Source organism: Echiichthys vipera (genome assembly GCF_963691815.1).
Source record: "Echiichthys vipera genome assembly, chromosome: 4".
Taxonomy (NCBI): domain Eukaryota; kingdom Metazoa; phylum Chordata; class Actinopteri; order Perciformes; family Trachinidae; genus Echiichthys; species Echiichthys vipera.
The window spans coordinates 23,947,957-23,973,894 of NC_139829.1; the positions used below are offsets into that span (position 1 = coordinate 23,947,957).

The following is a 25,938-nucleotide window of genomic DNA, read 5'->3' on the forward strand; positions in this document are numbered from 1 at the left end:
CGTACTATTGTGATGTTGACGTATTTAACACGCGACGCAGTGGTTGGCTTGGCAACGGCAGTAACGCTAGCTAGGTTAACGTTAGCTTCGTTGTCGACTTTTCCAAGACTCGAAAACAAAACAGAACGTTTTTATTTCCCTCAACGAGACAACAACATATTTTGCTGCGTGGGTCATTGAAGATGATTGATTCGTCTCTGAGTTCTCTGGGTGCAAAAGTTGTTGTGGCTGCATCCAGTGATGAGAATCAACCCCCAGAAAACATCACGGACGGGTGAGTGCGAGCTAACACGAGCTATTTCGGAAATAACGCCAGTGGTTTTGTCAAACTTAAGTCGTTATGTGAAAGTTAATGTCATGGGGTTCACTTTATTCTATGCTACTGAATATCAAACAGGTGTTGTGCCGTATTCAGCACCCCTGCCGTGAAATGTACCCCTGTCTATCAATCTATAGGCATAAACAGTATACCACATTACATTTTCATTATAGGTGATATTCTGGATCAGAAGGCTATTGTTTCGACCTATATTAGTAGTTTATATACAGGTAACCCCATTAAAAGCACCTACTTTTGAACCTATGAATTGTAAGACTAGCTCGTATTATATTTAGCCTCATGAAAAGCCAAGTCAGATACATTCAACTTGCTCAAAACAATCAATTTTCATGTTTACTATTACTATTTACCATGAACGTTGATGTTTATCTTTGTTTATTTTTGTTATCCTTGTTTTTAGCTGTATGTCTATTTCGGTCAGTACTGGTAATTTAATCACAGCATGTACATTTTTGTCAATAATGCATTGTAATTTATATTAGTAAGAAAATGGTTTGGTTAGAGGATAGACCAATAGGGTCATTTGTGTTGTACTTTATAATAATTTAAGTAGCTATAAAGCTCAGCAGCTTTTACCAAAATATATTGTGTTAAGTATTAATTAAGTGTTTTAATAAGTAAAATAAGTAAGTAAAATAAGTAAGTAAAATGCTGTCATCTTATATTTTATTTCATTACATTCGATGATGGTTACGTTTTCCACTGTGGTATCGTTTCAGTATCGGAATCGAGGTATTTTAGGCAGGTATCGTACCAAAGTCATGATTTTTTTGTAGTATTTTTTGACACTATTTCTTATGTAAATTGAGAGTGGCAAAAAGCAGCAGTCAAATTCCTCGTATGTGTTCTCACCTACTTGGCCATCAAAGCTGATTCTGATTCTGATTCTGGTTCTGATGTCTGCCTCTTTCACCCAGAAACACTAACACGTTTTGGATGTCCACCGGGATGTTTCCTCAAGAGTTCATCATTCGCTTTGCTGAACCCACGAATATTTCTGCTGTGACAGTGGACAGCTATAATGGTATGGGGGCTGTGATAGTGTCACACATACTGCCATTGTCAAATGAACTGTTCAAGCAAATAGTTATTGTCTGAAGTATCTGCCTTGAAGTTCCCCATGCCATACTGTAAACACATGTTGTGTCATTTTCTGATAAAAGCCAGTCTATTAAAATATACTTACTAATAGTGGTAGCATTAAAAGTGAATATATGTGTCAATGACCTAGGCAACATACAACTTTACATTATTAGCTGGATCAATATTATTATTTCAAAGTTTGGACACTCCTTCAGGTATTTGACCAATGTGACAATGGCCCGTTTTTTCACAGCACTTAAATGGACAGAAATTAAATACAATATTTTAAATGGTATTTGAAAACATGCAAACCTAACAGACTCTAAAACCAAAGGGCAATTACATGTTTGATTAGTTCTGAACTCACCACCATTTTACCATGCCAAATATTTTATTGAGATGAAGTCAAGACTTAAGTTTTGCGAGACTCTGAGTATTGTTTTTTTTTTTATTGATCCGTAGTGTTTGCAGTCACAAGTAAAGGGACCCACACATTCTTCTTGTATCTATTCCTCCAACTTGATGTAAAAATTACTGATTGATTTGAAAGATATTGGACAATAAGTGATTGCATAGTCATTGCAAGTACTATGTTTAGGATATGTTCACCATCTTAGTTTAGCATTATATTTTTATTTATTTAGCCTTTATTTAACCAGGTAAGTCCCATTGAGACCATAATTCTCTTTTACAAGGGAGACCTGGCCAGGACAGCAGCAATACAGTTACAGTATAAAAATCAGACAACAAATAGTAAGTGAAATAAAAAACACAAAAACACACTAATTTAAAACACTTGCATACAGAGAACCTAGACTCCAGAGTTTATACCAGATCTTTAAAATCAGTCAAGGGTACAAGGTTTACAAGCATGTTGGGGTGCAAACGTTTGTTAATAAGCAGCAAGCACAAAGTATGGCTGAGACTGATAGGAACGTGATTCGATTTGTGAGGTTTTGTTCATAAACCAAAGTATTGGACACATTGGAAATTTGACATGATGGTGGTACTAGATTAAAATGGGATTACTAAAGTGATTACAGTTTATCCTGAGGGGGGCTTGAATACGTGTAGCAAATGTCATGGCAAATCGACGTCAAAACCACAAATGTCAACCTCACTGTGGTGCTAGAAGAAAGGTTAGAAAAGGATGAGCAAAGTCATTGGGATGTCTTTAGAAAGTTTCATGGCAATCCATCCAATAGTTAGTCAAGATTAAAATGGTGGCCTGTCCATAGAGCCATGCCTCTAGCATAGCATAATGTGTCATTATTTTACCACTTTGACACAATGGCACGCTTATTTCCAAAATGAATTTGTTCCTAGGAAGTTGTGACGGACCAAAATGTTCAAAGTTCGTCTGTTATATTTTCTGAAAAAAAACGTAAACTATATATATGAATTATTATATTATATTGTTGTTCCATCACATATCTGGCTGTGTTTTTTCTTTTGCAGTCAAACATCTTAAGATAGAAAAGAACACCTCACAAAGTGCTTCTCAATTTGAATCTGTTACAGAGAAAGGTAAGAGGAACATCCATCTACAGTGTCTGTTTGCACATTTGGTTTAAATGCCAAAAAACTGAATCTGGGGTTAACAAGCTGATTGTCTTATAGAACTTGAACATACAGAGGGACATCTTCAGTCAAATGCAATTTTGGTAAGTTGAAATGAAAAACAATATTGTGTAATACATATTAATGCATAGAATTACCAATTAACACAACTACTTGTCTTTATTTTTCCTCTATTTTTCAGCTTAATGGAAGCAGCGCAACCCACCTTCGTTTTATCATCACCTCAGGATATGATCACTTTGTCTCAGTGCACAGAGTCAGTGTACAAAATTGAGTCTTGCAATGTATTATTATTGTTTATATGTGTATGTGTGTATATAAATATATATATATATATACAGGGTATATACATATACAATAATAATATATATACCACTGAAAATATGAATAGATCTAATTATATGCCCAGTCTGTTTACACACACACACACACACACACACACACACACACACACGCACACACACACGCACACATACGCGCACACGCACACGCACACACACGCACACACACACACACACTCACACGCACACGCACACGCACACGCACACACATCTTGGGCCTCATGGCAGACAGTTATAACAGTAACTGGGAATCTGATAAGCGTACGCCATAAATATGTGAGGTATATTGATTTGGAAAATCAATTAATGCCTTTCTAAACAAAATTTATTTTATCATCTTAATCTTATCAGCCGAGTTGCAGTTCCAGACAATGCAAATGGTTGAAAGCTAAAGTGCACTTTAAAATCTGGCCTCAAATTCTGAAATCAGCTTTAACTAATTTTATGTTTGTGCTTCTTTAACATTATGGATTCACTCATGGGGCTTTTTATCCCACATTCACAACTGTTCCTTGCTAATTTCACAAGCTGATAGTTGGCAAAGCTTTAGAATAAAATAGTTGGATTGCAATGAATGGTAGAATTACGTACAAAGGAAGTTTCTCTCTGTGTGAGAGATAGAGTTAATTAACTAATTTTGAGCAGTGGGGGCTTTATAAATTGGCATCCGGACAGCCCCTGTGCAGAATTTGACATCCCCATAGAAATAGGGAACCATGGGTAATGCAGCTGGGGGATGAGGTAGGGTGGGTGACCAGATGGTTTCCCAGCCAACCAGCAAGTCTCCAAAGACTGCAGCCCTATTCACACAAAGTACTCAAGCCATGTACTTTATCCTGCGCACGCACGCACGCACGCACGCACGCACGCACGCACGCACGCACGCACGCACGCACGCACGCACGCACGCACTCACGCACGCATGCACGCACGCACGCATGCACGCACGCACGCACGCACGCACGCCAGCACACACACACACACACACACACACACACACACACACACACACACACACACACACACACACACACACACACACACACACACACACACACACACTGACTCCTATCTACCTCCATTGCCATTTCGACTCATCGGTAGCAAAGGGTTCAGTGTGTGAAGACCCTTTGGGACTCCCTCCCCAATTACTTTGCTCACTGCGGAGGAGCTTGGGGATTTGCTGAGGCTGTGTTTGCTGTAGCTTGGTCTGCATGCAGGGCTCTGAATAAACCAATAAAAAATATGAAATACATGGCTGAATAACTAGCCCCCTGGTATTTTGGAGCAACTAATTGCTTAGGGGTATGGCTGGGATATAGCACATTTGAGTATGTGAGTGTGTAATGAGTAATGAGGGCAAGGTAGAAACTGATTCAGTGTTATTGACTCATCTATTATTTACCGATATATGGAATATTTATGATAATGTTAGAGGTGAGGGTCAGCCCATCAAATGAAGTGCAAACTCCCATTTCACGACTACAATCTTTTTTTCCCCACACTAATTCAAATTGTGAATTTATTACATGTGTTTGCTGTGAATATTTAAGCAGAGATGCCTTTTTGTATATTGAACAGGTTTGCAAATGTGCCTGCCCATGACTAATGAATTCAGGCCCTTTTGTGCTTGACTGTCAGCCGATCAAGAGAATCACAGCAGGATATGAGGGCATTATAATCATTTCACTGTGGGGCAGGTCTAAATTATCACCCAGTTTCTTCTGATGGCAGCCTAACTGCTGTCCAATCGCACTGAGACATCTGCTGGAGCAAGACTCTGTATGTTCAGCTGAGTCCATACAAAGAGATTTATATCATGGTAGATTTTATGAAAAAGAACTATTGAAAGCTAGAATATATTACTGGATAATTGTCAAGTAAGTTTTTAAACAATTCTGCTGGGAAAAAAAGTATTTTAGACTTGCATAAAACATTGCAGCAAGGATTTATGTTTATTGTATACAATCATTAAAGTGTAGGGGAGGTTTCTTCTATGGCTTTTTTTTTGGTTAGAAATCCCTTCATCCAGTTAGCTCTGTTGTTTTCTTTTTATGCCAAACCAGCCACTTTGAATTTCTTGTTATCTCGTCTGTGTGGTCCTCCTTTCATCTCGGTGTGACGGAGCTACGCGCACTGACAATGGGCCTTAATTTGATTTCAGTTTTGATTTCCAATCAGTTGAGTAATGGCAGAAGATGAGCTGGAAAGAGCTGCTGTGTGAGGAAGGAAACACTATAAAGGCCAAAATTAGATGATTAGACAGGAGAGGAAAACAATATTCTCATTATTTAAGTCCAAGAGAATGATAATGAGAGATGGAGCAGTTGAAGGCAACTTTGAATATATATCAACAGCATTCATATTTATTTAGAAATCCAGCATTTGCTTGTGAAGTTGTGCAATACATAGTAACGGGTAGTTTTTGATGACAGATTTTCCTCAAAATCTAATACCTCTATACATTTATAGCTGCAGTATTGTCCATTGTGGCGTGGTGTACTTATACATGTTAACATAACACATGCACTTTTTAAGTGCATTGTATATTCTTAACATTCTTCAAACTTCCCTTGTCCTTAAACCTTAAATCTAATATTTAGTATGAAGAAACAACCTGCCCTTGATCACAAACCTTATGAATACCTGAATTTTACCTGTTCACATTTCATAAAAACAATAACAGTCTCCAACTTTTGGCAACATAGTTATATATTCTTATATACTGTCCAATAAGGAATTCAGCTACAGAATATAGCCTTCTCCCATTGTTGAACCATTGCCCCCCCCCCCCCCCCCCACACACACACACACACACACACAAGGTGTATAAATAACATCAAAAATAATGAGATTACAATAAGATAATAGATACAAAAAAACAAAAACAAATGAAAAATATGTAAATCCATCAACTCTGATAAGCACATGTAGGACGAAATGGGAGTCTGTGTTCTATGGTTCTCACTTATGCAGCACACAGTGCTTGTTTTTGTGGTCCATCTTTGGGTGCAGAATTGGAATGTTTTCCTCTTTCCTCCTCCAGCCCCAGCAGAGCCTGAGGTGGATCAGGACAAGATTCATCTTGAAAAGCTTTCAAAAGTGCTGCAGAGGCTGCTGCAGGGGAAGCACTCTCTTATTTGAATGTATGGGGTTACAAGTGCCTTTCTGGGGGTACTATCACTACAGGACAAATCTGACAGCTTTCCTCATTAGTAAACAATTATTTGAAGTAGGGTCGGAGGATATAACAATGTATATCATCAAAACAAAATCTTTAAATATGTATCGTACATATAAATATCTATCACTAAATCGAGAAACTAGCAGCCGAACTGCATCATAGCAATATTAACATCACTTGGACGATGCTTTGTGTTCTGATCCTTGCATGTGGGAGCCAAGCCGGAGCGTATGTACGGTATGGAGTATACAAAAATTGGCTTTTTTCTTGTGGTCATTTCATAAAGACTATTTATTGAATTTCCAGGAAACGTGGGTTTTTTTGTGGTGTGTGAATGATTTTGTAACTGCCGGTTGGCAGACTAAACTGTGGGTGTCAGAGCTAAATCTGCATGTTCACATGGCACTTCATACCCTTGCCGCCCTGGTCAAAATCGTTTCCTCTTCTGCCGCCTGCCCTCATTGAAATGACTGCAGGTGGCGAGTTACCATGCGGCAGAGAGAAAGCAGCTCAAGACAATCTTTGTACCCTGGTGGTCTACAGCTTTCATGGAAATTGAACTATGTAATTTCACTTTTTCGCATGTAATGGTCACTTTACGATCATAATCATTTAGTCATTAAATTTCAAGATTAAAAAAAAGTGGGGGTTTTCTCTGCAATTACATTATATATTTTTTTATCCTTAAGACGGCAAGGGTTAAATCATTGTTTTAATAATCATTCAAAGAAAACATAATGCAGATTAGTCCAACAATGTGTTGATGTTAGATGAATCTGCTTTCTGTTTTCTTCAGTCAAAGAGCCCCACTGAACCTCTGTTTGCAGAGATCAATATAAAATTAACTTTTTTTTTTTTAAATAAATATAAACAGAATTTCAGAATACAGCAAAGTAAATAAGCAAAAGTGTCAGAACGAGCACTGATGCACGACTGACAAACATTTGCTGATTTTTAAATCGCCCGTGTTTGCACCCTAGCTAGTTTGTTGGTACATATTTACAATTCTCTCCCAGCCTACCATCTGTTTCACTGAGGCTTTTTGCCCAAGGTGTCCAAGAGTTTGATAGAATTCCAAGAAAGTTTTACCAGTGCCATAGCTGCACTGTCAACTGTCCTCTTGCCACTTCCCCATTTGACCACTTTGCTGGTCATAAACACCAACTGTATCAGACTTTAGGGTATGAGTACCACTGGTTACAGCACCTCACCTTAGTTCCACTTAGTCTATCTGCTTTTTAATCTCCCCTGACCTGCTGCGGTAATGTAATGTAATGGTGGGTAGCTGAGCAATTTCGAGCAGCCTCATTATAGAGATTGCTACACATTCTTGACCAGCGCAGTGTGTGCATATATTTGTGCCTGATAGTCTTTGTGAGCCCCTGAGCATTGAGTGGGTGGAGTAGTTAAACTTTTGCTTCACAAACTGCTTTGCCCTTGTGGGAAGTGGAATAGCTCCAAAATAGCAGAGCCAAATGTCCGGGGCTGCTGCTTGGAAAGGATTGTTTGTCTCTGAGTGGAACTGTGCCAGCTAACTCTCATGAAGTCAGATGAACAATATAGGGAGAGAGAGAGAGAGACATCAACGAGAGATCACCCTTTTTCCCTTTGATTTTCTCTTAAAATATTTGCTCTTATTGCATTCTGTCTATCCATGTTTAATCTCTCCCTCTCTTTCTCTAAACACCCACAGAACATAAGTGAAACTCCAAATTTGCATTTGCCCTTGGTATCTGTCAGAGATGTTCTCTGGTATATACTCACTGTATTATGTGCATTTTCGTGTATCAGGAATTCACACGTTGATGCCTAAAGTTTGCTTTAACAAAGTCCCGGTTTCATGGACAGACAATGCAGTTACACGGTCCACAGTGTTCATAAACTCTGCTCAAGTGTGTAGATGAACCCCTGGAAAATTAGAGTCAGCCTGAACTTTAATTAAATAGTTTCATATATCAATGATATACCTGTTCAGTGGGGTGATAGTTATTACATGAGTGATATTAGGACAACATATGCCACCTGAATGCACTGCCTTGCAAGATGAATTTACTGTACCACTAAAATGTTCTCAGTAACAGAGAGTTGGAATTTGACAAGACACAGAGAACATATAATACAGATGATATAATAAACTATTAAACCACAAATTTGTGGAATGCTGAAAAGCATTAAATCATTAGACAATTTCAGATTGTTTGTCAAATTATTGAGTGGTTATTGTGAATTGTGAACCTGAAGGGGTTTAATCTCTCTCTTTAATCTTTCTACATTATCCTTTGCATACTTCAGTATAGTGCATATTGACTTAAATATTTAGTGTGTAATTGAATTTAAGGATGAAAAGGCATGACATCTTAAACAGATTTTAACATTCACATCATAAGACCTGTGTGTTGTTTTGAAAGGACTCCTATAATGCTTTAAAACCTCTAAGAATGGGAGCATACATTAAAGTGGATACACAAGGCAAAGTCTATTAAGGTTCAGTACCACAGACCCACAGATGATACATCACTGCCATTTGGCATGCTGGAAGGGACAGATGTTGAGCCACTATCATGCTTATCATGTGTTAGCATCAGACATTAATCATGAAACAGATAAATCAGCTGCTGTCTGGCCTGTATCATTGAACAACTAATAACTAGTGTTTAAACTACAAAATTGTGCATGATTTGAACAATGAGTGATCCTGTTAGACAGCATAGTAAAAAAAGAAAAACTCATTTAAATTAAATTACTCCGTGTCATCACAAGAAAAGCTATTTTTAATTGCATTGTTATTTTGTCACCCGGACACAAAATACACTAGATTATGCACATTCTATTAAATATCCAGTTCATTAGCAGTGAATGATTTCCATATCATAAATATCTGCGGTGAAAAAATAATAAGTGCCCAGTCCACTTTTACTGAATGTGTCAGTGCTCCCATCAAATCTCTGTGGCAATAACGTCGTCATATGTTTGTAACCCTGAGCTGTAGTTCATGTCCATGCCGAGCTCTGTCCGGCTCTCCAGTTCAGCGGTCAGCTCCTTCAGGATCCTCTCCAGGTCCTGGTTCTTCTTGTGCATCTGCAGGTAGTTGATCTGGAGCTGCTTCTGGTATTTGATGACCCTGTCTTTCTCCTTGTTCCACGTTTGCCTCTCCTTCTCAAAGCTGTTGGCCAGCCTCTCTTGTGTGTCCTTCTCCTCCCCGAGCTGCTGCTTCAGTCTCTCCACTTCCCTCTGGAGTGATTCTGTGGCAATGTGTCCGCTGTTCTCCTCCCCCTGGCCCTTGTCTGGGGAGTCTGAGCCCTGGATCGGTCTTTCCGAGGCCTGATTCTGGGTATGCAGCCTACTCTCTTTGGCTACAGCCAAATCCTGTTTCATTCCCTGAATGTCTTTCTCCAGTTTGCCCACTTTCTCTCTCAGCAAATCAGCCTCGTTTTTCTTTCGCTGAAGTTCATTTTGGCACACCTGAATTACAAAATAGAAAATATTTAGACACAGGCAGTAAGACGGTCATTTTGACTGGTTTCATAACAGGTCTAATCATATGAAGTGCCAAATAAGCTCACTTATTGTGATGATAAAAGTCTTCTAAAACACAGACATTCAAAACAGTCTGAAGGTCACAGTTGAGTGCAGCACATAATAGCAGATGTCCTTCCCAACTCAAAGTGCTTTCATGAGCATTGTGTGGGGATTTCATTCACACATCCTTATTTGAATGCCATGGTGGAATCAATTGATCATCATGAATCATGAACAGACTAACCTCAACCTCTATGGTGCGACAATGTAGTTTGCTCTCATGTTCTTTGTTCTGTTTCTCAACCATTTCCATCTTTGCTGTGTTTTCCTTCAGTGACGACCTAAGGCTGACTATCTCGTTTAGCTTGTGGTTGACGTCCGCCTGGCAGTCTCTCAGTTGCTGCTTCAACAATGAGATCTCCCCAGTCTTCTGGCACACCTACAGTAGGACAGAGACAATGATAAAGATGAAGCAGACAGAGTAATAATGTGTGTGATATGTACCCCACAATGGCAGTTAAAGTCCAACTTTGGACATGAATTTCCCACATAGAAAGCAAAAAATTCAGAAGCTGCAAGCACATCTACTCTTTCTGAGAATTTTTTGCATTTGGTAAAGGTTTTAAAACTGTTTAGTTGAGAATATGTATAAATGTGCAATCATTATTTTTTAGGCCACTTGCGGGCAGCGCAACCAGCTGTAAACACAAAATTGTTATATTGACATACTGAAGGGCACTCAAGCATGGTAGGCCTACGAATCAATCTTACCTAATAAAAAGACGCCATCAAGTTGCAGAACCAAAACAATGAGCTGAAAGATACAGTAAAACTCCCTTGAGTTGAGGACAACGGCAGAGTTGATAATTCTGTGTGGCTTCATCACTTTAGCCCCTTTAGCACATGCACTTCAAACCTGAAATAAGCCAGACATTATCTGGGAAGGCAAATGTCTGGGCATCAAATATAGTTTACCCTCCCATCACGTGTTAATACAGCTGTTCATTATCTGGTGAATTTGCGGAATTGTAGTAAGTATTTCCAGTAAGTGAGAATACGTTTGACACAGAGAATCTCCGGTTGTGTGCTGCATGTGTGAAAGAGAAACCCCGGTCTCTCTCTGGACTTGATTCTCATGACATCGTGCAGGATTATATATATGTGAAAACAGCTTTTGAGTGGCCCCTTTCTCATGACACAAAAACATTATGATCCTGACGTTAGAAGTTAACATTGTGAACTACTGAGGAATATGTAAATGAAGAAGTTGGCCTCTCTTTATAGTGGATTTCTTATTAAACACTCATAATGATAGATTTTTTCTTTAGTGATGGAAAAAAAATGATGTTCCCACATCTTTGCAGCAGCCTTCAAGGTTGTGCCAGATTGAATTGCATGCTACAATGTTTAAAACCAAACCAATATCACACATATAACTCATGACTCACCTCCCATTGAATTTCTTCGAGTGTCGGAGCAAGCTGTGTGCTCTCTGTAACGTAAGACCTCAGTCTGAGCTCAACAAGATCCTTCTCTTGGGTCAGCTTTGAGACATCCTCCTGAAGCCTCTTCTTCTCCGCCTGTACAAGAGTGCATTTCTCATTCAACCAATTCATGCAAGGTGTGGAATTTCTGCTTCTGTCATTGTTGCTTATGTTAAAGGTGCCATAATATGCCAATGTTCAAGCAAAGGGTCAGAGCCAATCAGAATGTGATGTGAGTTCACGGTAAAGTCAGAAGAAGTACATACTGTGTGCTAAAGGTCCAATATTATGCTCATTTCAGGTTAATACTTGCATTTTTGGTTCCTACTAGAATAGGTTTATATGGAAGCTCTGAAAGGCAAGGTGGTTTTTTTTTGGACATTGTGTGCCAAAAATGTAAATGTACATAGGAGAGTACGTTTTTTTTCACCTTGCCCTTCAGGGCTTCCATATTCTAGTAGGAACCAAAAACGCAAGTATTAACCTAAAAATGAGCATAATATGGGTGACATGCTTTAATAATAATAATAAATAATAATAATAATTCTCATACTGTCATCCTCATTACAGCTGGGAATAACTTTAACACGATTTAGCGGCACTTTCTAACTATGTAAAGTATAGTTGTGACATCATAACTGTTTCCTGACGGTCATTTAAAGACAGTTTCTGATTACAGGCTGTGTGCATTTCTCTGCGGATTGAGTGTTTCGATAGTTTCACAGTTTTTATATTTATATTTATATATATAGCAATTTGAGTGTCAGAATAAGAAAATACTTGGAAAGCTCACACTTTACGACATAGGATCTTGTATATCTTAATTCATTCATTGAAAAGAGAGAAGGTTGGGATGAAGATAAACCTGAAATGAAAGGGATTGGAACGGAAAGAGGAGGTGGGCTTACCTGGAGCTGGATGACCTGCAGCTGGAGTGCTTGCTGGGTTTTTGCAGCCATTTGGGACACTTGCTGTAGCTTTGTGGAGCATTGCTGCTTCAGCCCCTCCATCTCCTCAGCACAGTACCTCTGTCTTTCCACAAACAGCTGGCAGGTGTCTGCTTCCTTATCTTCAAAACTGACCTATCGCAAGGTGAAGACATATCAGTACAAAAATATAGCCGACAGTTGTACAGTCTAACTACTGATCTTAATTAAAAGCACATGCTGTTTTTTATAATGTGACAGCTTGATACCTGTAGCTCCTGCAGTTCAGTCTCTCTCTCCAGCAGCCGTTGTTCCAAATGTTCAATCAGTGACTCATCTGTAGTAATGGGGGACCGAATCCCACCTGCAGTTTCAGAGAGAGTGCTTGGCTCATCTGCAGAAACTGGGGAGGCAGGGTCTTCATTAGCCTTAGATGCCCACCCTCCGCTGTTTAAACCAGCCCTGGAGCTACAGTCAAGGTTAGTGCTATTTCCGTTGACCCATGGAGGGAAATTGGGTTGTACTCCCTTACTGAGGCTGTTTGCTGGAGCTGAGCTGCCATCACTGTGACTTACAGGGCCTGTGGAAGCACTCAGGCTGCCACTGGTGCTGTGGGTGGGCAGGCTAGACATAGAGTTACGTCCAGAGTCGGAGAGAGTCCCTGAAAGGAAAAGAGATGACATTTTATTTTTGCGGAATTTGTCATTCAGTCTAAATATCACATTATATGGCAACAGTTTATCAACGTAAACTAGATAAAGACCTGAGAAGGTGTCTTGCTTGTGTCTAATATCTGAACTCCTTGCTTTCTCCAGAGGACAAAGGATATGATCCAGGCTGTTGTGGCCTGTCTCTGTGGAGGATGGGCTCCTGGGAATCATAGGCTTGAAGGCAGTGGAACGGACCAATGACTTCTCAGCAGAAGTCTAGAAGAGTGAAATAACAAACAGACAGTCAGGGTGCTCGTCCAAATTTTAATTTCTATATTCAGTGGCTCCTCTAGCTTTTACTGACAATACAAAAGCGCCAAGAATGTGCCATGTTCAGAACCTTGAAAATCAGAATGACTGGCTTTCACAGAGATAAATATTGTCACGTGCTGGTGGTCTGTACAAAAGAAAGGGATAGATTTTTCCCCAATCATGTCTTTTCATATTAGAAATAGAACCACTGAAGCGTGCAGAATTGCTTCACTACAAGCTGGCAGTATTAACAGCCACACAGCAGTAGTTGCAAGTAAAATTCAGACTGTCATAAAAAAGAAAACTCATTTCAAAGATGAACTTATACTCCACATGCCCCATCTGTGCTGTCCAAGAATGTCACGAGCAGTACTATACCTCTCCTCCTCTCTGTCCCCCTCTCCACCCCTCTGCATCACACATATCTGCCCCATATGCTGTCTGAGGGATGATGAATAGCTCTTCTCTGTGATATTAATAATATGAGCTACTGCTGAAGTGAACGAGGTAAAGCTTGTGAGCTCAGCATTCCTTCTCACTGACTTCATGACTGGGATGACTTTTCTCCTCCTTTTTTTCTCTCTTTCTCTCCCTCAAACTCTCTATGGCCCCTGGTCTCTCTCTCTTCTCTCTTATTCTCTGCTTCTGTCTCTTTTTAAAGCTGCTTCCTATTGCTCTACTTTCTCCCCCTCTTGCCCCTGAGGAATAAAGACCCGTTGAAGGAGACTCTGTTTGCCTATGTATTCTTGGCACAGAAATGACTTTACTAAGAAAGATCAAGGCATTCTTAGGTCATTATTATCTGGGAGGGGGTTATTAATAAGCTGGGAAGGTTCAACACAGGTTATGAGGAATGGCTACTACCAATTAAACTACCTGCTGTGCATGTTTTATCATCAACTTAGCTTTGAGGCTTTCAAAGTTTGAGCTGGAGTAGTATTGTTATCCGTGACTTCTTAATAGTTGTAAGAATAAGCTTAGCAATGGGACTAGTCAAGTAAAGCTCATCAAAGCTACATTTGGTGAGGCTATGAAAATAAAGTAAAAAGTAAAAGTAAAATAAAGTAAAAAGTAAAATCTGAATCTATGTTAATATCTGATATATCAGATTAAATCATGTTTTATGATATGTAAGAGTAGCTCATGGGTGAATTTTGTAACCTTTGCAAGGAGCCAAGCTAGCTCTAGTCTCTAGATAACCCCCCCCCCCCCCAGCTATTTACTCTTAATGTTCGTGGCAAGAAAGCGAATATAGATATTTAGAAAAAGTAAGGAAAAAGTATTCCTTTAAAAGTCCCACTTCATGCTAATTTCCAGAAGCTGTTTACATGCTTTAATGCAAAAAAAACCACATTATATTTCTCATACTATTTGTCCAAATTAAATGCTAGGTCTAAGCGCCTGTCTCTTTAAGCCCCCCTCTCGAAATAGGCCATTCTACGCTGATTGGTGTTTCACAGTTTTTTCCGCATCTGCACTCTCAATGTCTTTGCACCGTCATTGCAGCATGGGGAATGACTGGAAGCGACATTTCCTCACCCTTTGAGTCGTTTTTCCTGACATGAGCAGCAGTTTTGGTTGCAGTCCAACATCTGATTCCCCATTTCTGTTCTTTCCACCTGCATGATCTTCCATCGATCCTCCTCTGTGGTAAACTGACCTTGGTTTATGGCTCACCTTATATAGAATAGGAAAAACATGTTATACTGTATAACTGCATTGTAATATTTCATAGGAATGAAAACCACAGTTTTAATATCATCTGATGGCATATACCTTGATGTAAAAAAAATCTTCACTTCGTCCTGACCGAGAGTGGGACAGGCCTTTAGAGGGTTGAGTAGTGGATGAGGAGCTCTGAGTGAAGCCACACTTCAGTAACTCATCAAGGCTGCAACCTCCACTCTTTCGATGAGGATTTGTTCCCTTCTTTAACCTATGTTCAGACGCCTTGCAGTGTTTGCTGTTGAGGCTGTTGCTGTTGACGAGGCTGCTGACACTGCCCATGGTCCTGCAGGCATAGGTGAGGGGAGGGTGGCGCTGAAGTCCAGGTGGTCAAGTTACACAGAAATGAACGGAAGACATGCCTCATGACCATAGAAAGTAGGTAGCTCCATCTGTATGACAACAAAGGGATAATAATATATATTAAACAGAGAATATTAGCTGTTGATACTTTTTCATGAAAAAACTAAACCATTTCATAATTTCATCTTATGCTTTTTTTTTTGTGTTGTTTAATTCTTTCCTGTTCAGTCCAGACCTGCAGTGTTAAAGCAGGTGTGTTCACATTTGCAAAACAAACACAGTGAAAAGAAAGTCCATCTTGGCACTCTGCCTGGCTTTGTGTGCCTGGATTTATGGCTCGACCGTTGAATTTGACAAATACCTCTTTGGGTTCCCTTCCTCCAAATAAACTGGCAATTAGACTACTTACAGCCTACTCAACACTCGGCTTGTACTACCATCTGAATTACACTATACAAACATTATGTATTTGCTATTGAACTTGAACACAGTATAGACAGACCACATAGCAATATGTTTATATAGTTTTAATAATATAAATAAAGAATTGAGCTAAAAACACAGGACATGAATGAATTTCTTCACATTCTCACTTATAATACCTGGACATTTATTCACAGAGGTGCAAGTGATGCACTCTTTTTCCTGTCCCCACCTCCATTTTAAAGACAACCAGACCCCAGATGCTGCTAGTCACGATCTCCAACCCACAGGGGAAAACTATAGTGACTTAGTAGCAAAGGGCTCCATACTGGCTCATCAGGCCTGTGGGCTCCCCTAACCACCTGGTCCACAGCCTTTAAGCATGTTATAATGGCCACACCAACAAAGCAAGGGACTAATGGCTGGCTGTAAGTCACATATTAAGTCATATTAGTGTACATCACATTTGACTTGAGGCTAATCCAGAATTACTGGTTGTAGAGTGATGTTTGCATTGCTGTCAGTGTCATTTTCCTGATGTGTCGATGGGCATGCATGAAGGGAAAAAATGCCAAATGAAGATGTGGGAGCTGATCAAGATTGTAGCTTGTTTATATCACCCAGAAAACAATGATAGCCTAAATAAGATGAGACCTGTTCAGAATAGATATTTCATCATGAGGAGAATAATAGCAGCATCAGAAACAGCAAGTGGGACAGAAAAGGAAAATTAAAGTAAAAAGCCAACAGATATCACCTATTAAAGGTGGATAGAGGAATGGAAAGACAATTGCAGAATCACATAGCCAGTTGGAAGTCTTCCAGCACAGCTTCAGTTTTGATGTTGTGCTTAATTCGGGGTGGAATACAAAATATATTCCCTAAAGTAAACCACTGAAAATGTTGAGAAATAATTTATGATGTTACATTTGTACCTGCAGAGCAGTCCCTCTGTCTGTGCCACTGATGTTAACAGTCTCTGACAATACTGTGACTGCCTCTACTGTGCCTGGATGTCTGCTGCTTAATCTAAACACCATCCTTCACTATCGCTCAGATATTAACATCCACCACTGACATGGAACCGAGCTATTCAAACAATAGATTGTACTTACTGCCAGCTCAATCTAAGCATCCATCTCTAGCAAGGCCCCTGCAGTCATCTATCCAGTCCTGGAGAAAGTGAACAGGCAGACATGTGTGTACATATGTGTTTGTATGCCCTTGAATGAACCAGCAGCAAATGCAAACCTCACACTATCACCACGACCAGGAGGGTCTGCTAACTGTTCTGCTGAGGGGGTGGGTCTTTCTAGTCGGCCTGTACCCAGCTTTGCATTATAACTGACATGTAAATTCAACTGTGTGTGTGTGGGTGTGTTCTGGGACCTCCTGCTCCCCCCAGGGGAGCCAGTGTACAACATGTGCTCCCATAGAACTGGCGTGTGCCGCTCAAGTGATTAACTCCTGGCCATCACAAAAGATCTTTTACACCCCCCGTGTACCCCCCTCTTCTCCCCACTATCACCCACAGACACCCTCCTTTTGTGCATCGACTTACTGTGTAATAACCATTCACCACCCCCACCCCCCCTTCTTCCATCAGTCCCTCCCTTTATCCATCCGTCCCACTCGGTGCCCTGCACCCACCCTGAACAAACAACACTTCATGTGAAGGAGAAAAAAAAGGTGCTTGCTCTCTCTCTCTCTCTCTCTCTCTCTCTCTCTCTCTCTCTCTCTCTCTCTCTCTCTGTCTTCGCTCTTTGTCTGTTGAAGTGTGCCGCTCTTTGTGTGGACTCTTGTGTGCCGGTTGATGTATTCTCCCCAAACAGCCCAGGACCATATTTGAGTGTTAAATAAATGACTAGTCCTCACAATGAGAGGGTTGGAGAGCTTCGGTTTTTATAGTGATTTACCATCATCCTGCCAGTTTATGCTGTTTGTTCAGACCGACACGCACAGACTCCCTCACTCAGTCTGTGTGTGTATGTCCTTTCCACATCCACACAAATAACACACACTTTCATGCAGTCTCAGTGCTGGAGTTCAAGTCTCTCTGAGGCCGTAGAGCGTTCAGCATCCCACAGAGCAGGCCTGTACATTGTTGACAAAACACCTTGTGGATGAAATATGATCGCACATCATGACAGGAAAATATACAAGGTACTGTGTTCCAAATGAACAGACAACAATAACAGAAGAGATATGGTCCCTGAGCTCCGCTGCTGACAAAACAAGTGTAAATCTTGCACCCCATTTTTGCCACAAGTAATGGTATACTTTCTCTTAATGTGAAGAAAACAAGTAGCTTTACCACATGTCTACTGATACAGCACTACTGATTCATTGATATCATCACACAAACATCAATAAAGAAATCACTTTGTTAAAATTGAACTAATGGAAAGCAGCATGACTCTACAGTGTGAGATCTTTCAGCATGTGCAGACAGAATTGCACTAAAGTTTACATCATATTACATCATTGTGTTTTCACAAAGTCTTTAGACCCAGTCATGGAACAATATACAGTATCTCTGTAGATCAAACATAATCTTCTTCAGCAGCATCGCTCACTCATCCTTTCAGCTGACTACCATTGTTCCTCGATTAGTCCCTTTCAGCCCCCCAAGCCTGTTTGTCTGAACAATGATCCTGCCATTTCACTTCTATGTCCCCACTCACTTGCTAGAGAGAATCTGTCAATTTCAATTTCCCTCCATTTGATACAAATATCGAAGTGATTCGAAAGTCGTTGTATTTCTCCATCATTGGAAATTTTAATAAGCAGTACAAATGGTCTGACCTCGTGGCTTTAGAGTGGACAGTGTGATTTAAGACCTTTGTTGAGATGGGATCTGGGGGTGTGAGTGTGTGCATACATCTAATCTTATAACTGACAAAAGAGTGGGTGCACTCGTTTGTTCTGTGTCTGTGTGCAGGGCGGGGGTGGAGTGTGTGTGTGTGTGTGTGTATGGATGGGGGTGTCGTCCTAGCTTTCGAGCCCCAGCTGACCTGCCTGACACAAAGCCCTGTCCCGCGCAAGACCAGCTGACAATACCCCCCCCCCCCCCTCACACACACACACACACACACACACACACACACACACACTAACACACAGTCACACGTAAACACACTCTCCAAGGGCATAGCCAATCCATTACCACAGCCAGTGGAAGGCAGCAGTGTGCTGTAAAGGTCCAGGATTTATACCTGTCTCACAATGACCATGAAACTCTCTTCTGTTCTCACTGTACCTCTACACTGCCACGCCAGATGGCATCACTTTTATTTTCACTGTCTATATGGTAATTTTTAACAGATGCAAGGGTGATCTATCTAGTTCAGTGTGTCTGTTTTTTTAGGTCATTCTTTTGCAGACAGCTTATGGTTCTTTGTTCATGTGTGCCATCTGAAGTGCACACAGCATGTAATACACATTATTTCTTTATTTGAAGGCCCAATCAGCTTTAAATCTGTCTACATTTTTTTTTTTACCCCATTTACTATAAAGTTTTTCTAATTTAAAGATTTACTCCGTAAGATTAATCTATTTATTTGTCTTTTAAATGACTATATCAAAGAGTGAGTTAAAACAATGGTGATTGATCATATGACCACTTCTTTTGTCTGTGGGACATTCGCGGGCTAGATGTAAATAAACATCACTAACGTTATGCTGCGTTATATGCAGCCGCAGCTGTCTGCTTCATGTCCATGGCTCGCCACCCCGGATCAGAGGGTTTTTCATGAGCAAGAAAAAAAACCTGATTCGACGATTAGTCGACTATAGGCAAGGCATGATGAATCACATTTGACTATAAACATTTTTAGTCGGGGACCTACTGCGTAATCGAAATAAGGAACTTCCAAGTTCTGAGTCAGGCTTGTAGTAGGGCAGAAGTATAATAGGAACATGTCTGTGTGTATGGATTTAAGAGGGTGACATATAGGGTACAGACTGGAAGTAACTTATTGGAAGTCAGTTTGGACAAAAGTGTCAGCTGAATGAAACTAAAAAAGTCCGGTAAGTCCTCCCACGTTCATAAGAAGCAAAATCGCAGTGTCCTTAGGGGAGCCTGAACCACTGAGCAGCTTTCCATAGCAATGAATGGGGTGCCATTTTTGGTCCGCTGTCCCTTCTTGTCCATGGAAAAAACAGGCTCGCCTGCAGTTACATCTTACTGCCAAAGAGGTCGCTAGAAACAACGTATCACAATTCTTATGGAATAACTTTAAGGTTAAATTACAGCCATTTTAACATAAAGTTGGCGGACTTGTGATGGAAGCCTGCACATATTTCACCTGACTTTTGTTTCTCACTATGGGTCCAGCTCCGCAAACACTTTCAATGATAGGACTTGGTAAGATAGTTTCTCTACACCCTCTATGCCAGTGGCGGCTGCTGGTCTTTCAAGAAGGGGAAGCTCATTTTTCCGGCATACATCATAAATGTGTTTGTTTATTTATATGTAAATTCTACCCTCCGTTCCTTTTCAAGAAAATGATCTGTGACCTTGCCGTACCAACTAGGCGTCTTTTCCAGGGACTTGACCAGTGTCCTCTCAATAGCCAGAAGGAAGTTGCTCTAGTTACCTGATTCTGAAAAAAAAATGGAGGCTTTCTTTTCTTTCTTTTTTTTGGTGACATTTTAGGGGAAGCTAAGCTTCCCTTGCAGTCTTTTGTCCAGTAAAAAGTTAAAAGTTAAACTCTGTGCTTGTATGTCAAAAAATTCAAAAAGTCTCAAAGCCCAAGTTAGCTCTGATGACATCACCTGGTGAGTAAACTAAACTTAAATTTTTGTTTGTCATATAGTTCAGAAACTTTTGACTAATGTCAGTACAGCATCTTGTAGACTTAAAATGTATTTGAGGCAGCTAATCCTTCATTAGTCAAAGTTAGGTTATCCTTGGGAGATGAAAGCACAGTTTGTTTTGCAAAGGCTTCCAGTGTGGTGTATTCATGTGCTGGCAGGGATGTCTGACATCATAGACTTATGATAGGAGTCGACGACTGAAGTAAAAAGCTACCAAATTCACATTTCCAAAACATCTCTCTTGGCTCATCAACATGTGGGCCAACATAAACTATATCAGACTGCAACATCACAAGCAACACCTTTTAGTAAATTAATAACTGTATCTCCCGAGGAATTTTAGCTGGGATTAAAAAGATAAAAATAAAACTTTAAAAGAAAATGGTGCGTCCAAATATTCTCCTTTATGTATAATATAAATGCTGTTTAGAAAATCCACCACAGGGACAGGAATAAAACCGAACAACACAGTAACTAAAATGTAGAAGAAATATAAAAATTCCTGCACCCTTAATTCTCCAGTAGACATCACTCTAAATCAATCCTTATTAAGATTTTCGATCCCCTAAATGTACGCTGAACACATTGCTCGGGGTGTGATGTAACACGTTAGATAACTGGAATTGATGGGTGGCTCACACAAAGTAACTGATGATTGACATGTAATGAAACAGGCATTCTCCATTATCCCAGGCATGACGCTGACAAATTAAAGCAAGGAGAAGAAGAAACTGTTCATGTATGACAGAGAGAGTGTATTTCCAGAGAATGATGTGCTGATTTATTGAGAAGTAGGTCTTGTTCTCTGTCAAGGCCCCAGTCACACACACTCAGACGCACACACTTCCCGTCTTGTGTCTTACTCACTGTGGCTAAGTTGTGGGGGTGAGTAATGTGGCCTCCAGCAGAACATCAACTGGGATTGAAGTGTGGGGTTCAGACAGACATCTATCTTTAACTTTCACTGCTTACACATCTATCTACTGACCAAACACACACACACACACGCACATACACACACACACACACACACACACACACACACACACACACACACACACACACACACACACACACACACACACACAAACACACACACACACACACACACACACACACACACACACACACACACACACACACACACACACACACACACACACACACACACACACACACACTCATACACGATGGCATCCAATAGCAGCTAATTGGGTAATCCCTTTAGTGCATTGTAAGGGAGATTGAGCATGAATGGGGCTTCAATGCTGTAGAGCAGAATACCAGACACTCATTAACGCCCCAGAGTAAGGAGATGGAATACCAGGCACAGAGAGAGAAGCACGAGCAGAGGAAGAGACAGACATGGTGACACAGAGTTTGTTTGAGAGAGAGATTTATATTCTTAGAAGCTAGCATTGCATGATACATTGATGAGTGTTGCATTGTCCAGCAAACAGTCAATGTCTCCTCTGTTGAAAGTTAGAGGGGTTTGAATGCAAAGAAAGGCTTATAAACTGCACGTTCACTTGAATCATGCAAGTAAAACATTTATTGGTCATTAATTCGATCGAGGTGTTTTCTATTGGCAGCCGCATCTTTGACGTGAGGCCTGCTTTTAGTGAAGGAGCCCTTGTTCAAATTAGATTGCATTCAGACACTATTATGTGCAACCAAATGAGACATTAGGTCAAGCAAACAATCAGCCTCCTAAGGTTTTAATAGATAAGGAGGTTGTGTGCACTGCTCACTGTGCTTGTATGGCTGGACAACTCCTGTATAGGCATTTGCATAACCTTGGCAGATGGAGTATAGAGGAAAATGTATTTTTAATGGAGTCTAAATTGGAGCCTTTAGTGCTGCGACAAGGATGGGAATTTATGCCCATGAATTAAAGGAGTCCTAAAATTAAATATCTGAAATTTCCTTTTATATTCCTTTATTTAGCTGCGTCCATCCATACGAGAATGATTATTGCATTACAATATGTCTCTGCACATTTCTGTAATGCTTCAAACATATTCAAAGCCCTGGAATGGGTCCAAAAATGGTTTTAAAGAGTTGTATGAATCTTCAGTTAGATACTGCAGATCACCAGCCAGCTCCATAGTCATGAAACATTTACGTCTAAGGCTTTTATTCCACTCTAAAAACAGCAAGTGAAAATGGATTGTAACAAATGGAAGTATTTTTAGACATTTTGAATTATTGCCCATCCATTACCCATGAATATTTACCTTTTCCATTACCGACTTGATTTGATCAGGCTGTATCATTTATGCATGATATGACTGCCTCACAAAATTCAAACTTGATGGATTGTCATAAAAGCTTTGTTGTGGTGTCAGATTATTATTTGTAAAATAATTGAGCTTTCAGCAAGGAGGGTACACTTGCTGTCAAAATGTAAAAGTTATAACAGTAACACATTACACTGGCTATTACTGGTGTCAGGTTTGAATAAATGTTTTGTTTTGGTTTTGTAGTGATATTACAATGTCAGATAATAAAATTGTGTTCCAAATACAAATAAGAGCTAAACATTTTTGACTTAGCACCAGTGAATGATACGTTTTAATTTAAACTCACCAAACGCTTGCATTTGTCACAGTCACGCATTGTCACCGCAACACTTCATTTCTGTCATTTCAAGTCTGTGTTCTGTATTTACCAGCTGTGTGTGTAATCATGGCAAAATGTAGTCCTGGAGACAACCACAGAGGCAATTGTGAGTAATGGTGTTTATTATGGGCGTCACAACCATGCCAGCTACAGTAAAGAAAAGTTACAGGTGTGCAGTTGAGATCAAAATGAAGGCCAAGTTCAAAAATGGGTGTGATCCTAACAATATATGATATCACAGTGGATTGACACGCATAGGTAGGTAGAAAAGAATGAGGCCTTTCCTGGCACTGGGGCCCATTGACCCTGCAAGCTGAAGACTCAGTGATAAGGCTGTCATTCTGGAGCATAACCATCCTCCCATCCTCCTAATCTGCTGTGTCTGTGTGTGTGTGTGTGTGTGTGTGTGTGTGTGTGTGTGTGTGTGTGTGTGTGTGTGTGTGTGTGTGTGTGTGTGTGTGTGTGTGTGTGTGTGTGTGTGTGTGTGTGTGTGTGGCTAGGGTAATACTGTATGTAGGAGTAAAAGAAGACAAAATGAGCTCACTTTACAGGGTCTATATCATTCTGACAGCAGCTGGAAATATATGCTGCATGCAATACCTGCACTCAGCTCCAAAATATATCCACCCCCTGACCTTGTAATGCCAAATTGTTCATTGTAGGGAAACTCTATGTGATTCTCCCAACAATTTGAGGTGGCAAAAAGTTGAAAAGTTAATAACTCTGCAACATGAGCTGAAGCTAACAAAGATGTTAGGGATGCTGCACTTCTGTGGCACACTCACTCACTCATGAAAGGATCCTGCATGTGAGTATCTGGGACACTTATTTTAAGAAGTGTCTTCCTTAGCAGGTCTTGACAGCTCTGATGGTTTGTCACATGCTACAGTTATGGAACTCGACTCCCAAAAATAGGGAAATATAAAAGATATCATAAATAATAAAGATATTTACACCAAGAAAAGGAATTCTACACTTTTCACTCAAGAAAAACAAATAGCTCAGCTACTCTCTGCTCTGACAACACAAGAGACCTTTCTTTACTACTTCCATCTTTCACCCCCTCTCATTGTGATTTTTGTCTCTCCCCTGGGTTTTTCTCTGTACAATAAGTTACAGTTGTCAGAGCAAAGCTGAACATGTATGAGCAGGTCCCATTTACTTACCTATTCACCTTCTCACCGGCACAATGTAGTAATTCATGTTCCCCACAGGTCTCAACACATACATTACTGCACACACTGTGTGACAGTGCAAACCGGGAGATTGTGTGAAGGGTACATTATTCCCGTCAGAGATCTCCTTCTTCTGTTGCTAATCATTATATTACAAAGAATAAGAATAATCAAGAAAAGTTTAGCCAATTACTTTAGAGAACCATAGGGTGGGACATATATATGTGGACACACTTCAATCATGCTTAAAACACCTTAAACTACCGGCTGTGTGTCCAGTGCCATTTATTTCCCCAAATTGCTGTGTAGAGTGTAACATTTAAATAAATCCCCTTGCTGCTCCCTATTATTTGACCAGTTCAAAAACAATGATTTGTGACACAGAGAGGTTTTTACTTAACTTAACTTGCATATTGAAAGTGGTAAAAGGCAGGGACTGCATCCATGCTAAGAAACTTTAGTTCAGCCAGAATGGTGAACTAAGTAAACGGTTGACATAAAATTGTTTGGTACTAAAATAGTCTACATTTTGTTCCTAACTTAGTAAAAACATAGCTAAAAAATGTTATGTAAGACACATCAAGACATCTCCACTTAACAAATCATATAAACTCATATCTGCGGGACCTGTAAGTGCCACCCAGACTCAGTCCTGTTTGAAGTTGCAAATCTGTGAGCCCTGACTGAGTTTGTACCATCAATTTCCCCCTGTCACATCCACTCACACAACCAAAACCTTACTTCAAGTCCAGCTGGAGGCGACTTACCTCCATTATTGTCGGCCTGCCCCAACGGTCACAGTCACTGCCGCTGCTGCTCTGTTTCCCAAAGCTGTGTGGATCACTGTGGACAAGGCACTTCCAGCCTGATAGTAGTTAGCACCGCTGGTTTTGAGAGAAAGAGATGTCTGCTTTTGTTGCTGATCTCCTCTTCAACACCTGGTATGGTGCAATCAGCCTGTCCTATCTCCCATACTCTGAACACATTCCTCCATAAACATGCTATTTCTCTCTCTCTCTCTCTCTCTCTCTCTCTCTCTCTCTCTCTCTCTCTCTCTCTCTCTCTCTCTCTCTCTCTCTTTCTCTCTCTCTCTCTCTCTCTCTCTCTCTCTCTCTCTCTCTCTCTCTCTTCACAGTATATTCTTGCTGCCTCCCTCGTCAACTCCCTCCCACTCTCTCCTTCACTCTGAACATCCAACACAGCCTCCCATCCTCCATCTTTCCTTTGCTTTCCTTGTCCACCTCATACATATATTTCTATTAAGTTGTGCACTATTTCTTCAGTATTTTCACCCTTTAATCCCTTGTTCCCTGTATCATTCTATCACTACCTGTTCCATCTCGCTTTTCACCTTGCCTCTCACTTGCTCTTTTCTCTTTTCTTGGCATCCTTCCCAGCAGCTCTGCTATTCATTTTAGTCACTTCACTGCCTCTGCATGCCTTCATACAGCA

General features: G+C 40.3%; 2 protein-coding genes across 2 annotated transcripts; one reads left to right on the forward strand and one right to left on the reverse strand.

The window, feature by feature from the left end:
• Positions 1 to 182: 182 nt before the first annotated feature.
• On the forward strand, positions 183 to 3,315 carry hspb11 (heat shock protein, alpha-crystallin-related, b11; the record flags this gene model as incomplete). The annotated part of the gene is made up of 5 exons (XM_083913126.1): positions 183 to 274; positions 1,258 to 1,364; positions 2,882 to 2,950; positions 3,044 to 3,087; positions 3,186 to 3,315. The coding sequence occupies 5 exons, from the start codon at positions 183 to 185 to the stop codon at positions 3,276 to 3,278; spliced, it is 405 nt and encodes a 134-aa protein (XP_083769252.1). The 3' UTR covers positions 3,279 to 3,315.
• A 6,100-nt stretch (positions 3,316 to 9,415) lies between these two features.
• On the reverse strand, positions 9,416 to 25,451 carry lzts1 (leucine zipper, putative tumor suppressor 1). The gene is made up of 9 exons (XM_083913118.1): positions 25,254 to 25,451; positions 15,197 to 15,537; positions 14,960 to 15,097; positions 13,222 to 13,384; positions 12,728 to 13,119; positions 12,441 to 12,614; positions 11,497 to 11,628; positions 10,293 to 10,487; positions 9,416 to 9,991 (listed from the first exon to the last, which is right to left on the reverse strand). Exons 2-9 carry the CDS (start codon positions 15,425 to 15,427, stop codon positions 9,467 to 9,469), a joined length of 1,950 nt encoding a protein of 649 aa, XP_083769244.1. The 5' UTR covers positions 15,428 to 15,537; positions 25,254 to 25,451; the 3' UTR covers positions 9,416 to 9,466.
• Positions 25,452 to 25,938: the final 487 nt, after the last annotated feature.